The sequence below is a fragment of the Conger conger genome, chromosome 12 (genome assembly GCF_963514075.1).
Source record: "Conger conger chromosome 12, fConCon1.1, whole genome shotgun sequence".
Classification (NCBI taxonomy): domain Eukaryota; kingdom Metazoa; phylum Chordata; class Actinopteri; order Anguilliformes; family Congridae; genus Conger; species Conger conger.
The window spans coordinates 7,336,090-7,351,511 of NC_083771.1; the positions used below are offsets into that span (position 1 = coordinate 7,336,090).

At 43.1% G+C, this 15,422-nt stretch overlaps 1 protein-coding gene across 9 annotated transcripts in view; it reads right to left on the bottom strand.

The window, feature by feature from the left end:
• The window catches only part of LOC133141728 (exportin-7-like), a 32,032-nt gene extending 18,455 nt beyond the window's left edge, over positions 1–13,577 (bottom strand). The window contains exons 1-12 of one of the 9 annotated variants that reach the window (XM_061262405.1): positions 13,461–13,577; positions 10,242–10,388; positions 9,810–9,903; positions 8,964–9,130; positions 8,159–8,224; positions 5,886–5,990; positions 3,530–3,695; positions 3,214–3,287; positions 2,675–2,794; positions 1,873–2,019; positions 1,076–1,248; positions 2–195 (exon numbers count right to left, since the gene is read on the bottom strand). In XM_061262405.1, coding sequence (XP_061118389.1) covers positions 2–195; positions 1,076–1,248; positions 1,873–2,019; positions 2,675–2,794; positions 3,214–3,287; positions 3,530–3,695; positions 5,886–5,990; positions 8,159–8,224; positions 8,964–9,130; positions 9,810–9,903; positions 10,242–10,388; positions 13,461–13,478 — 1,471 coding nt within the window. In that variant the 5' untranslated portion in view covers positions 13,479–13,577. Of the gene's footprint in view, position 1; positions 196–1,075; positions 1,257–1,871; positions 2,020–2,674; positions 2,795–3,213; positions 3,288–3,529; positions 3,696–5,885; positions 5,991–8,131; positions 8,225–8,963; positions 9,131–9,809; positions 9,904–10,241; positions 10,389–10,726; positions 11,062–13,460 lie in introns of those variants that run through there. The other 8 variants (XM_061262404.1, XM_061262403.1, XM_061262397.1 and 5 more) reach the window with 8 other exon arrangements.
• Positions 13,578–15,422: the final 1,845 nt, after the last annotated feature.

Below are 15,422 nucleotides of genomic sequence, written 5' to 3' on the forward strand. Positions count from 1 at the left end.
CCCTCCTGAACGGTAATGTCCATGGCACTGGAGTTAGTGGACTGCAGCAGCTCCTGGTAGGACTGAGCCGATTGGTCGAACAGCTGCACCAATAGGGCACACGTCTTCTCGTACTCGCACCGACCAATCGTGGACAGCTGGTCCAGCTGCTGCTGCACCAATCCCGTGTCATCAAGAGGGTCCTCAAGCCCATCCCTGCCAATCAGAGAATGGGCATGTCAAATACCCAAAATCATAGACCAGAGAACCTGCCAATCATAGGCAGGCAAGGGCATGGGGGGTTTTCAAGACCAGACTTGATACAATGAGACACCATCTTGTTTTTAGGAAAAACTCGTTAATGGGAGGAAAATGGTGAGCATTGTTGGGCAGAATGGCCTGTTCTCGTCAGTATGTTATGCTATGTTATGCTACGTTATGTTTACGGATGCCCAGAAATATCGGTAGAGAATCGCAATCAGCCGATTTGAGTTTTAAAACACACAATCTAAACACACTTTACACAACAGATAATTAAAACGGATTGTCTAATAGGCTACAAAAAATATGAGCCAAGTGTTTAAATTCGCCATTTCATTCCCAAGAGTGGGGAGCTCCTTCGTCTGCCTAAAAGAAAGTTCTGGAGAGTGCTGCTATGTGCACGTCAGCCAAAAGCCAGCCGTGTGGAATTTCTTTGAATTGCTGTCAATTTCTTAATAAAACACCAGTTAAAGGGGATGATACTAGACAAGGACAACAACAAAAAAAGTTCCTTTAATTTCCTCTGTGAATTACATTTTCATTTAATTTATTACTGGGAATGTGTTGCAATTAAGTGGCCTCTTACATTCTTGATTATCTGTGTAGGCATGTCTGAAAAGCTGAAGCTCTTCTGTATGAATATGAAATTCTTTGAATGACAGATTTCGGCAGATATAGGTGGGGGAAAAATCAGAGACCGGCATCGGCCTTAAAAAAAAACAAATTGCTGTCATAAGTTATGTTAAGCCAATCACAGGCACACAAGAACACAAACATATATAAAATAAATAAAAACATCAGCCAGAGGGAGGCAGACAGGTAACGGACAGGCCACCTGAGGATGATGTGCACGGACTCCAGACGGGAGGTGACGTAGGCCTTGGTGACCTCTGGGGTGTAGGTCTCCAGCAGGTGGGGTTCGGTAGCCTTCACATAGGGGACGGATGCAGCCAGGCGCTGCCACAGACTCAGCAGGTAGTGCACACTGTTGGGGGCAAACTCCCAGTGCTGGGGGGCCCGTGGGGAGGAAACACGAAACGCGTGCGTGCCTTAACCTTACTGAATCTCCAATATAGGGTAAGGCACCAGACCTGGGTCAAATGTGTAATGGTTTTGGATTTCTATGATTTACTGAGCTTGTCTGGAGTATTGGAACCTATAAAATACTCTCAAAAAGGGGTTGGTCGGCTCAGTTGCACCAGACAAGATCAATTGAGCACAGCAGAGTATTTTGATCCAAAACAATTACGTATTTAATCCAGGTCTGTGCAACAGCAACAGGAATCAGGCAGGGGGCTGCAAGTTCATGAATCATCAACAAGGTTCAGTCACATGATTCATTTCTAAATACTAAATACTTTATAAAACGTAATTTGTTTAATTAGTGTAATCAGATCGTTATAAACGATAATCCAATAACAATTGCTTTCCAATAAAAGTGAGAATAATATAAATTAGTGCGATAAACCTGAATAGATGCATAAGGCTTGACACTGCATTTAGTAATGGGTGTATACGACAGCAATTCAGAATGACCCAGAGAGTACACACACACATCATGTGAACAATACCTCCCCACCTATTGGCTCACAGTCTGTGTCACAAAGGTTAAACTCTGCCCACTCTACTCACCTGTAGGCTAGTGACGGTGAAGTTAGCTATCAACCGTATGACCTCGGGGTAATTCTCCACTTTGACCAGTTCCCCCAGCTGGTAGTTGCTCTTCAGCCTCGCCAGAAGTCGGCAGAACTCGTGGTAGTTGTTTGGGTCTGATAAGCTCTGGAGAAATGCAAGAAATTAACATTAAATTCCTTAGGGAAAAGATTCAAACCTGTTCAGATCAGAGATACGATTAATTCACTGCGAAATGAAAAACAATCGAAAAAAATTTGGAAGAAAAGAAAATGGCAAAATTACAGTTGGATGAACTCTCAGTATTGGGCTTATGCCATTAAAATACAGAGTGAACGAAGAACAATACCATTTATTTCCTTGAAAAATGCAAAAAAGGCAGCTAGGGTGTCCTCCATTTCTGTTACACCACCAAAATGAAAAATTTGCATTTAACAAGAGATGCAAATTTAGACTACATTAAAAAACAAGCAACATCTAGACTCCACGATGGAATAGTTTCATATTCTAAATCAGACCGGGGTCAATTATGTAGTTGTTTTGGATTGACATACCTTTACTGAGCATATCTGCAGTATTGGAACCTATAAAATACTCTCAGAAAAGTTCAGACACCGCCTCCTGGTACTCTTGGTCCAACAGGCAAGATCAATCGAGCACAGAAAAGTATTTGAATCCAAAACAATTATGCAATTGACCCAGGTCTGCTCTAAATAAACCATGAATGAATTCCCCGAAATGTCAGGGCACTCCGCAAGTTGCCCTAGAAACAGTATCGCACAACAGAAAGGTAGAAACGTACCTGAGGGTTCTCCAGAATCCTCTTGACCCCGTCCACCAGGTGCGACAAGAACTTCGCCCTTTCCGCGTTGTTGAATAACGATCTTCGGACAGAAGCGATTTGTACTAAACACGATAAGACCTACGGAGGACATGATGCGTTGAAATAACAATTCACAAAATATTGCAGTGCCCACCCTTGATAAATACTGTGCAGATACAGAGATGTAGACTTGATTTTTGTTAGCCTAAAAAATCTGAAATAAATTGGTTTCAGAATTCTGAATTCATAATTATTTATTTAAATTCAGCCAACATTGAATATGTTCAAATTGAAACCCTCCCTGCTTAATTTAGTAAATTCTTCATAACCATACGAACACGTCTTAAACAGATGGACTCCACGCCCTTCAAAAATTCCACTGAAAGATCTGTTTCACTCGCGTATACGTCATATCCGTTTCAGCTCATCTTTAACCCAAATAAACACAGGGCTGAGCAGAAAGCAGCCTGAGGGAAGGATTGGCTTTTGTTGCTGCCCCAGGAGGGTCTCTGACTCACCAGAGGAGAAAGGGACGGAGGGATGGAATGATACAAGTCGAAAAACAGCTGCAGGGTGGTGGAGTCCAAGAACGCTGTAAGACACACACAGCGGGGATACAAGTTAGTCAAACGCACACACCCTCACCAATTTCCACTATTTTGGATGTTCTTTAAAAACCTCCTTTTGTCATCTAGTCCTAAGCGGTTTGAGGGATCACCACCAAATTTGGCATTTACCATCTTGAGAGTACGACGACCAAAAGTTACTTGTTACTAGGTGGAACAATACGGCCACTGTAAACAAACAGATTTGATGGTGAAAGCGCCCTCTCACCGGATCTCCAGCTGGTGGGGATCTGCACCGTGCACAGGTCGTCTGAGGACTCGTCGGTGGAGGTGCCGATGAAGTCGAAGTTGAGGCAGTTGTGGGCCAGCTTGAGCAGCTGCATGAGCAGGCCGTGCTGACTCTCGTCGTTCAGGTTCAGGTTCTTCCCCGACGCCTGCGGAACAACACACACACACACACATTACACAAACAGATCATACACACACTGTCGAGGACCCGGCCCTAGGCCCCCCTGATGAGAGATTGACGGGGGATGGGTTAGAATGGAATGCATTGTTAACCCCTCGCACACGCCATCGAGGTGGTAGTAAGAACGCCCGTAAGAAGAAAAATATGTGGTTCAGAGAATGAGCAGCCATACTTGTCAGTAGAGGAGTCTGAAGTCGGGGGACTTAGATTTAGGGTTTTAAGGAGCAAGGTTAAAGTTCTGACTGAGAATACCCCAACCCTACAGGGGAGGGGCACGATGCCTGGCTAAAGAAAAACAAAAATAAGGAAAACGGAAGGGATGTCAATACCGAAAGAAAATTAATGATTAATGGCGGATGATTTACACTCAGCTATTGGCTGGATGTCCTTTGTAGATCCCTTAAGGCGCCACAAAAAGGGGCACCTGAAGAGGGTGTTGAGATGGTGGTAGGCTTTAACGTCTGGCTTGCATGAGATCAAAGTTTGGAGGAAGTCAAGGAGAGATTATGAAACTGACACAGACACCAGTGATGAATAGGTTCATTAAAAACAACATAAGGGCTAGTGTTTTTCCACTCGTATATTAAGATTGTGGAAATTCCCAAACCAGAGGGGCCCATGAAATAAAATATTGGGGACATTTCTTTTGAGGTATGAGAAAATGACAATTGGAAAAACAGAAATAATTAATATGGTCATTAAAAAACAGGTTATATAAGAGATAAATGTCTTCCCGCTTGACATATTGGGGGCATTTCTTATCAAAAAAGGTACACTTTTGTATGCAAAAAAGATATATAAGGGATAAGCTTTTAGACCTTAGAGCAGGATCCCAGAATTTGGCTTCAGAAGATATCTACGAGCTGGTGAAGAAAGAGCCACGCAGAACAATTATAACCAAGCTGGAGTGGTAATTATAATCTATATTACTTGTAGAAGTAGGAAAAGTAACATATTATAAGTTTACTTTTATATATCTTTTATTTCTCATTAGGGTACTATATAAAGTAGAAAAATGTAGAGAAGTTATTATATTTAGATAAATATAATATCATAGGAATAGTTTCTTTTTAAACGTCAAGAAGGGGGAGCTATAGGATAAGGCTAAGGCCAAAGAGGATGGATATAGGAAGGGTGTACCTTGATTTTTAAACATCGTGGTGGAAAGGTAATTTAGAAAGAGCTAAGAGGGGTATATGTAACTTGCATGTGATTAGCAAACTGCAAAAGATGATATGTACACTGTAATCTGTATAACTCTATTCTTTTGATTGATTATAATAAAGTATATCTTACTATAATCACATGTGATAAAGAGTCTTTAGAGGAATACATTGAATACAGGACATCGATTACCAGATTTGCATCACACCCTTCACTTCGAGACTGGGCTGGAAGTTCAGTAGAACTTACCAGGGCTCCAGGACGTTCGGAGTACTTGAGTTCGTCCCCGAGACACCTCATTGTGAGGTACTGCTCGTGGGAACGTGAGGTCTGAGCTCGGCAAGGGGTCCGTGGCTCACGACAACACACACACACATATTACACAAACAGATCATACACATACACATATTACACAAACAGATCATACACACACACCCTACACATTACACAAACAGATCTCACACACACACACACACACACACACACACACACACACACACACACACATATTACACAAACAGATCATACACACACCCTACACATTACACAAACAGATCATACACACACATTACCTACACATTACACAAACAGATCATACACACACACCCTACACATTACACAAACAGATCATACACACACACCCTGCACATTGCCCAAACAGATCATACACACACACCCTACACATTACACAAACAGATCATACACACACACACCCTACACATTACACGAACACACACAAACAGATCATACACACACAGACTATACACAAACACACACAGATCATACACATACATACACACACACACACACACACACACACACACAGACATTATACCCATGCAGATTACACACACTGATTATACGCACACTCAGGTAACACACAGATAACACATACACAGGAGCGCATTCCTGCTCGCCCGCTCTTGCAGTCTCTCTCTCTCTCACACACACACACACACACACACATGTCCCTTTGCCTCCCGTCTCTCACCTGTTTGAGCAGGTTACAGGAGAGAGTGAAGATATCAAAGAGGGAGGAGTCTCTGAACGACGATGCAATCTTCCTGTGCTTCGTTAGCGGATGCGTTGTGTCTGCCTGCAAGTTAGACGTCACGAATGAGACACAAAATGGTAAACTACAACAGACAGCTGAAAAAAGACCAGTCTTTCAACATCGTGTGCGAGCCAAAGCACAGTGACAACAGACTGGCATACCCATTTCACCATCTATCCAGTCTAAAACCACCCCAGCTGTTCAAACGACATGACCAACTGCCAAAACTCCCACTGGATCATACTAGCCAATTATTCCTGAACAGGCTTTGAAGGAAACAGAGCTAATTTTTTAATTAAGAATACGTACAGTATGCATATAAAACAGATACACACACACACATATTAGCAGAATTAGGGCAGTTACACACGATTAATCACAGCTATTAAGCTGGCGTGAGCATAGTATGGTAGTTTATAGAAGTAGTTTCACACTGGCTTCAGCTGTTGTCAGAACTGCAGTCAGATCAGCTGTAACGTAAGCAGAGCTACACTCTCCCTGCCCATTACAGTGGCTGCCTGCTACAGCGACTCTGCTTAACTGTCACAGTTCAGCATTCATTTATAGTGACCATCCATTTATAGGTTAATATAAGCCAATGGAAACAAGCAAAAACAACACACACACATATATATATATAAATGGCACGGCAGAGCTAGTACCAGGCTGGCTGGCTCCTTATACCCCTTTCCTACCATAGAGCCGGAACCAAGCTGCCTCATCATAGCCTTTCCCTGCTGAAGCTGGACTCATTCCCTCTCCTACTATATAACTTCCACCAACCTGATTATACCCACCGCCCACTCTTTCTTTCTTTTGTTATTATTTTTTTTCTGATTTTTGGACTTTTTTTTTTTCTCCCAATTTGGTAGCCAATTGAACCCCGTCTAATTCAATTAGAGCTAGTATTAGATACACCACCCACACCCCGTCCCTCGGCAGCCCTACGAGAGCGACACGCCTTCTTCAAGCCGTCTCGCCACATGCTGATAACCGTGATTCCGAGGTGCCCAAGGTGCTTTTTGTGCGGCGAGCCAATTATGCTGCTCCACGTGAGCCGGCCAAACTTGGCTTTTGGCAGGACCGAGAATCGAACCCCGGTCCCCGGTGTGCAACTGCAGCGAATTGCAACCGCAAGTCTGCTGCGTCATAGCCTGTTGCGCCACCGCGGCCCTTACCGCCCACTCTTTCATTCCACTGCCTGGAAAGCAAATATCCAACAGTGACCAAGCAACCAAACAAGGTGGTTTGGTTCTTAAGCGAAGCCACACAGAATTAGCCACTGCCAGAGAAAAGTGGCGGACATTAACTCGGTTAAGGCAGGCATGACCCCTGTGAGCCACCATCTTCCCCTGCATTCCGCTCAAGAGAAGCTGTGAAAACAGGGATCCTCAAATCTGGCCCTCGAATCCAAAACCGGCCCTGGTTTTCTTTCCTACCAGGTGATTAACTGAACAATTAGTGCTGCGGATTGGCCAGACTGTCTTCACACCTGACTCCCAGGTAAATGGCATGTGGAAAAACAGTTTACAGTTTTCAGTGTGCAGTTTTTGGCCCTCGAGGACCCTGATTTGAGGAACAGAGGCTGTAAAACGTCAGGCTTTTTGGCGTTAAGCAGCTTAAAACTGGTGATGGGAGCCTGGTCAAGCAATGCTGAGGGAAATCCTCTTTCCTGGCTGAGTACTGCCTTCTTCTGAAGACTGCTCAAATTACCGTAACAATGCTACGCAGACACTACATGGCTCTTATTTCAAGCAGGGGGAGAGGGTATTTGACAAAGCAGAATTACACAGTTAGCTGGATAACTGCACTGAGTAAAACCAAGAAAACTCCCAAATCTGGAACATGGACTGAAGTAAAAAGAGCCGGGTTTTACTCAGCAGTTATCCAGCTAACTCAGTAACCCTGCATCGATAACTATCACAGCCCATGTTGCACATCGAGCAACAAGATCTAAAAAGTTCTCATCAATACTATTGCAAGAATAACATTAGCTTTCTATTATTACGAGTACCTTGGGGTGTAAATACAATATAACGCTCGCTGTTAGAAATTATGTGGCTTAAAAAACAAAAAATTTTAACTCATGAGCAGAGAAAATTAGTCTTACTGGCAAAGCTGGGTAGCAGAGCCCCAAGCGCTCACACAGCAGGGAATGATGGGGAAAAAAAGGTGGCACTTACATTGGACAGGAGCGCCGAGGAACTTACTTGGTTAATCTCATTGGTCAGCTGGGAGAGGATGGTAACACCTATGATACAGTGCTCAACACTGTCCTGTACATGCAGAGAGAGACAGACACACAGGTGTTAACAGACACACAGGGAATAGGTGGTGCTTCTCGGGGCTGATTCGGACTGAAAGCCACACTCTAGGAAGGCTATCTGGTTTGACATTCTATCTTCAAGGTCACGGACCATCATCTTTAGTGGTCCAAAAGTAACTTTGAGCCACTTCAGCACCAGGAGACTCAAATATTATCCCAACATTATCAAAATATTATCCAAATGATGTTCCTCATCAAAAAATTGCCCTAAAATACCCCATCGTTGTGCCAACCACAATGTACATTATCCTACCATTATTACCCAACGGGTTCCACAAATGCTTGAGCAACCAGCAAGGTGAGAACGGTAGCCAGCTTGCAGCAGGGAGACAAACTTTTCCTATGACATCTACAATTAGCCGACCAAACAAACCAAACCTTTTGATTATCCTAACCACAATAACTCTCACCCTAACACCACCCTGACCACAATATCCCACACCTACATCATCCCGACCACAACATCCAACAGTAACACCACCCTGACCACAACATCCCACACCTACATCATCCTGACCACAACACCCTACGGTTACCCTACATCCCATTTTCACAGACTTTCAACCGTATAACTGCACCCTGGACTAAATGCAATTAATATCCAGACTTCCAAGCCATGCGCAAGAACCCTACATGGTCACATCATCCTGACCACGACATCGCACAGTCACAGGGGGGCGGAGGGTCACCTGTAAGAATCGGGTGACGTCGGCGATGACGTTGCGGAAGACGTAGTCCTCCTTCTGGCAGTCGAACCAGCCCAGCTTGGTGATGCGGGCGTAGAGCTGGATCAGAGCCTGCGTTACGAAGGCCACCAGCTTCGGCCGGGTCGCCAGGTAATTCAGCACATAGTTCCCTGGGTGCAGCGAGAACTGTGTGCTTCAGACAAGATCGGGCTATACAAGATATACCACAATGATAATTCATCAAACACACTAACGGTCATTGCCACTAAGAGGCGTATTGCCTTACTTTTCAACATTTTCTATTCAATTATACCTGATGCGGCTGTAAAAAAAAAAAAAAAGTGCTTCAGAGGCCAAGGGAAACGTCAGCAGTCAATCAGCAGCAAGGCTGTGCAGCTTCCGTGTGATTGATAGAAACACATCACATGATCAGAAGCCGTATGACCTTGCTGCAGATTGCCTATTTTACACTTACCCCGCTTAAGTTACATTTACATCTACATTTTAGTCATTTGGCATTTTGACGCTTTTAATCCAAAGCGATTTACAAGTGCATAGGTTCTTCCACAAGTCAAAGCATCACATCCATAACTAGGAAAATACACATGAAATGCTGTTCTAAACATATAGTCATCAGTAAACCAACACTTAGGCATACTATCATTTGGCATACATAAGTTAGTATAAAAGCCAGATGGATTTTCGTACTACGTCGTCATAGAACACTGATGGTGGCAGCTAGATGATGTGACTTTGTGTAAGGAAAAGAGAAAACAGACTGCTATTGGGCGAGCCACTCGGGAGCGAGCTGGAGCCCTGCGTGCTCAGGAGGAGAGGAGAGAGACTCACGGATATCGATGCGCTGCTCCAGGGGCAGGGGGCTACTGGTGCGGGACACCAGCTTGGAAAGACATGTGGCAGCTAGCAGCTGAGAGTATGAAGACTGAGAGGTAGAGGCAGAGGGAGAGGGAGAGAGCAAGAGAGAGAGAGAGACCGAGACGGAGAGGGAGAGAGAGAGAGGGAGAAGGAGAGGGAGGGGGGAGAGGGAAAGAAAGAGAGTGTAAACAAGTAATCAATAAATACATGTGTGTGTACATCAGACCTGGGTCAAATACGCAATTGCTTTGGATTCAAATATTTTTCAGTGCTGATTTGATCTTGCCTGGTGCAATTGAGCCAACCAAGATGACCAAAAGGCACGGCTCGCATTTTTTACAAGTATTTCATATTTCACTCACGCTGCCTTGGGTTAAACAGGGCAGCCATGTTGGTTGTACTCACGCTGCCTCTCTCAAGGAGGAGCTGGCATTTGCTCAGGCAGTCAGGGTTGTTGGTGAACTCCACCAGGGCCTTCTCGGCCTGCAGCCTGGTGCTGGTGTCCGTGCTCTCGTACAGCTGTTTGCACAGGATCTCTAGCTGGGCTAGGCTCTGAAACACACAAACACACACACAAACACACACACAAACACACACACAAACGTCCCGCTCAGTTAAAACCCTGTTTGCGTTTCCAAGACGGAGAGCGCCGTCACTTTAGGCTGTCAGGATCCGGATGGTCCTCAGGGGACCATTTTATCGCCATCCTGTTACACACAGCGGGATCTTCAAAAATGAACATCCTAATAGCTCCAAAAAAATGTTAATATACAACAGGAGCAATGTTTAAGGAAGTAAATAAAATAAAAAAACTGTATCGGTTATTCTCCATAACAGGCTATATTCCGCTCTCTGCATAATTCACTTCAGTCCAACATCCTAAAACGTACAGAGTTAATTAGCTGTCGCGTGTGGTCTGGGTGCTCAAAGGCACAAAATGCAGAAAGGCAATCTCGTGTCGCAGTTAACATTTCCAAAAGCTTTCGTTTAACATCTGAATGTTTCTCTATGTAGCTCCGACAGAGTTCTGCACTGGCTGTGGTGTGTGCTGGAGAGGGTGGCGTCCAATGGTGTGGTGGGTGTGTGTGTTTGTATGCGTGTGTGTGAGCGGGTGGGCGAATGTGTTTTGCATCCGACGAGATTAAAAAAAGGAGGTAGCAGAGAGACACATCGCTGTGGGAAAGTGATAAGAGCAGGCATGTTCGGTGTGGAACATCCTCTTCATAAGGACACAAAAAGTAAACTTTCAGTGCCCCTTAATCTCCTGATCTAACACCCAGGTCAATATTTCACAAAAACACAAAAAGATTGTGCTAAAAGATGAGTTTCCACTTTGAATTAATTGTTTTTTTCTGAATCATTAATCTTTCCAAGATTATCCAAATTAAGAAATTAATAACACTGACACAGACTATTTGGTGTAGTATTCATTGCCTTGGAGCATCCCCCAACCCCACCCAACCCCCCTCCCCTCCACTTATCCTGAAGGGGAAACTACGTTTTTAAGAAACTGAAATATATTATTCTGCCAATCTGCAAATATCACATATCTATTAGGCTAAGCATAGTTATCAGTCGAATGATAATTAAACTAATTTGTTCCTAATCCATTTATATTTGTCGTCTGAAAATACTGTGAATGGTATACTGAAATATACAGTAATATTCTGCAGCTAGCTGACGAATTCCAGTATCCAGAATGCTTATTATTACAATAACTGTGACGAACAAGAATGAACGAACATTTCTGCAAGGTAGCAAAAGACCCCAAAACAAGCACCATTAACCAAAAGCCACAGTCAATGCCCACATAATGGTTTTTATTGAAACTAAACATTAAACAATAAGAAGAAAAAAAAGAATACAAAAAAGAAAAAATGAATTTAAAATAGAAGCTGCCTAAAATGCCCCGACTGACTCCACATGCAACAAGAACGAGAAGTGAGCCTTTGCCTTTCCTGCCGGCAACTGTAACGAAACACGAAAAGTCATCGCTATAATGCAGAACATATTCACACGATGTGACCCCGCCCTGAAGCATTTCACTTTAAATTTGGTTCAACTGATTGCAATATATATTTTTAAAAAAACCTCAGTCCTCATACTATTACTGGTGAGCTAGCACAGAGCAAATAGAACCTAGTAAGCATGCACCTGACAAACTCAAATAAACTTACCGTATGTAAATACACACGGTTCAGGACGCCTATTTCCGAGCAATCACGTTTATTAGACAACTTGGCGAAATTCCTGAATTTCTAAACTTGCAGTATATGTACGAATATAAGACAACAAAATAATAAATAACCTTAGTTAACCACACCAAGTAATCTGATCATTTGAGAAAAACTATTTTTAGGAAAGAGCACTACTGTACTGGGGAGGACTCGCTGGATCAGAAAAGGTTGAACACTCCTGCAGTCCTGTAATGCTAACGTTAGGTGAGAACTAATGTTCGTGCGAACATAATTTCTTAGTAGTTTACCGAGCACAAGAGCTAAGCTTTCAGGTCTGACAGGTTAGCCAGCTAACGCAGCGTGCATAGCCAAAGCCGAATCCGCCGTCTCATCTCGGACGGTCATCTTGACAAATACTGTCTGCTACGGTCACCCGATTAATCGCAGTTTATCTGCAGCAATTACGCTTGTTGTGAGAAGACAGCTAGGTCAATCCGCGCTTGCCGGCAAGCGAGCCAACACGACCTCTAGCCAAATGAGTGAGTAGCTGTATTGCTGCGCGCCGGTAGAATGGGACATCCCAGCACCAACAGAATCACCATCAGATTCCCAGGCCGATCACTAAGGCAACCATCTTCGGTGTTAGCTAACAGGCTAACGGTATCCAGCATAAAACGATTTTTTTTTTCAACTAAGTAGATCACGATAAAACAATGCAGCAACCGATCCCACTGCACTCAGTTCCTGGTTAGCTATGTTTGAGTTAACTTGGAAGGCATTGCATTGCGCGGGAGAATTCGTGTGTTATGTACCAGTCAGGGGGCTAGTTGATCATGCTAACAGAGGCAAATGAACATTGCATGTTCAAAGTTTAACAGATCGCAAGGTACTCTGGTCAAAAAGATTACTCTAAGCCAACAGATACCAGATACAAGTAACTAATTATCCTGCTATATAGTGCAGCCCCGTGGCTATGCAACTAAGAAATGACACAAGGTGGTGTGCATGTGGCAAGTAGAGTTTAGTTTTAATTCCCAAAACGAAGGACAGGCCGTAGCATTGGATGGCTAGCCAGCTATCTTTTTGGTGTCTTGTTTACTTGTGAGATTGTGCCGAACAGTCGTGATATTGGGCTTTTAGGACGTGTTAGGTGAGAAGTCTGCTCAGTGGATGGTCCTTCCGCCCCTGCGCCAAAGACCAATGTCTTCCCTCAATTTTCATTCGCCACTTTTTAACGCATCTGAAGCAATGAACATCATGACAGGCCACAATCAACATGATCGCGACCACAATACTCCACGGCAATGTGCAGTCTTTACTCCATTTTTTGCAAGCATAAATAAACACTTTTTACCTCATCCTAACCGCCCATTTCAAATCCCCACATTAACAAAGCGCATCATTCACGATATATATTCACATCAGCTAAACATAAACCTGTAGTTACCTGCACATGATCCGCCATTTTGCTCCATTCATGCGCCGCTCACTCCCCCCGACAAAGAGCATGCGCGCAAATTGTCAAATTCTATTAGTCACTTACGCATTTTACGCAGCTACGGTTCGCCCCATAGAACTGTGGACGGTACGCAGCCTTTTAGAATGTGACTCCGTAGGAAACATTCTTGCACTTCGGCGCGGGTCTATTGTTTACATGATTCTTAAAGGGAAACCTCAAAATTCTGCACAGCGGACGGTTTTTTTGTCAGAACCAACAGCTGACAGCAGGAGGAATTAAATTGGGTATTTGACATAACATATCCAGATAATTAATACGTTCAATCATAAAGGCTAAACAAGGATAACCTTACCATGATTGTAGAAAAGCACGTTATGTCTAAATAGTCAAGTTAACCATTTGTATTATATGGAGTATAAGTAATCTTACATTACATGTTATTCGGCTGACACTTATCCAAAGTGACTTACAGTTGATTAGACGAAGCAGGAGACAACCCCCCTGGAGCAATGTGGTGTTAAGGGCCTTGCTCAAGGGCCCAAAAGCTGTGCCGATCTTATCGTGGCTACACGGGGAACGAACAACCTACCTTGTGGATTCCAGCCATGCATCATAACCACTAACCACTATATAAAATTAGTAAGAATGATAATTCGTAACTATAGCTAACTTTAGAGGAATGCTACCTTGTCTCAAAATGGCATTTGAAATCTAAGCATCAGACCCAGCCCACATCAATACACAAACGATAGCCTGTAAAGTCTGATAGCCTCCTGATTTCCCCTGCCCCTCCTTTCTGATATCCCTATCCTTGTCTAACCCCCCCCCCCCCAAAAAAAAATAAAATAAAAAAATGCACTTCTGATGACAACTATGTTTAGAACAGCATTTCCTGTGTATTTTGCTAGTTTCTGGATGTGATGCTCTGACTTATGGTAGAACCTATGCACTTGTAAATCGCTTTGGATTAAAAGCGTCTGCCAAATGACTAAAATGTAAATGTAAATGTAAAATGATTACAATTCTACTGTAATGTGCCAGTATGACTGAGAGTGCCAGTGCGAGTGTTAGTACGACTGTGAGTAGCAATGGGAATTGTCATGAACGTTTTAAATGATAGCAACTTAAGAAAACGTTTATTGAATGATACGGACAAAATATACCATTTAAATGTGAATTTATATATATGTCTTCTTAGAACATATCTAAACCATGCTTCTCAATACGTCTCCATAAGCAACAGACTAGATAGTCAACGGCTCTACGCTAATTCCATACCGCCATCTCCTGGTCAAATTCGAACGTGCGTCACGCTTCTTCATGTGTGTAAATTTAAGATATTCCATATAACTTTTTGAAATAGTTTGACATTTGCGCGCAAGAAATGTCAGAATAATTTTAGTTACTTCAGATTCCTATAAAAAAAACTACTAAATATCATGAGACTATGGGAGGCTATATGCAATTAGAAAAATATGTATTGGTCAATAGGTCAGGTCCTTCTCGATGTCATAAATTACCTGGACTCAATAGCTCAGAGTCGGAAAATAAACTCCGCCATTTAATCCCCGTATAGGAATAGATGGAAATGACTGATATAGGTCAATATCGCAATACAATAGATTTCTCTACTGTTGCTGATGCATAATGCATACCATACTTACACCATACAATGTAGTTTGAAGCCATTCACAGATTTACCTTTACAGTCACTTTAAGATATTCGTGTGACGTTCAAGGTTACACATCTGTCTGGCAAAAAAAAAGAGAAAAAAAAGAATGGTGGGTTAGAGATTACAGGGTTTTTGAGACTCCTTTCCCCCTGGCAATACCGTCAAAATCAGTGTTGAGTAAATCAGTGTTGTAAGCTGGATCGGGGCATTGGGAAATCTAGCACAAAGCAAGTCAAAATACAAATGCCCTACTTCCTTTCTTGTGAACTAAAAATGT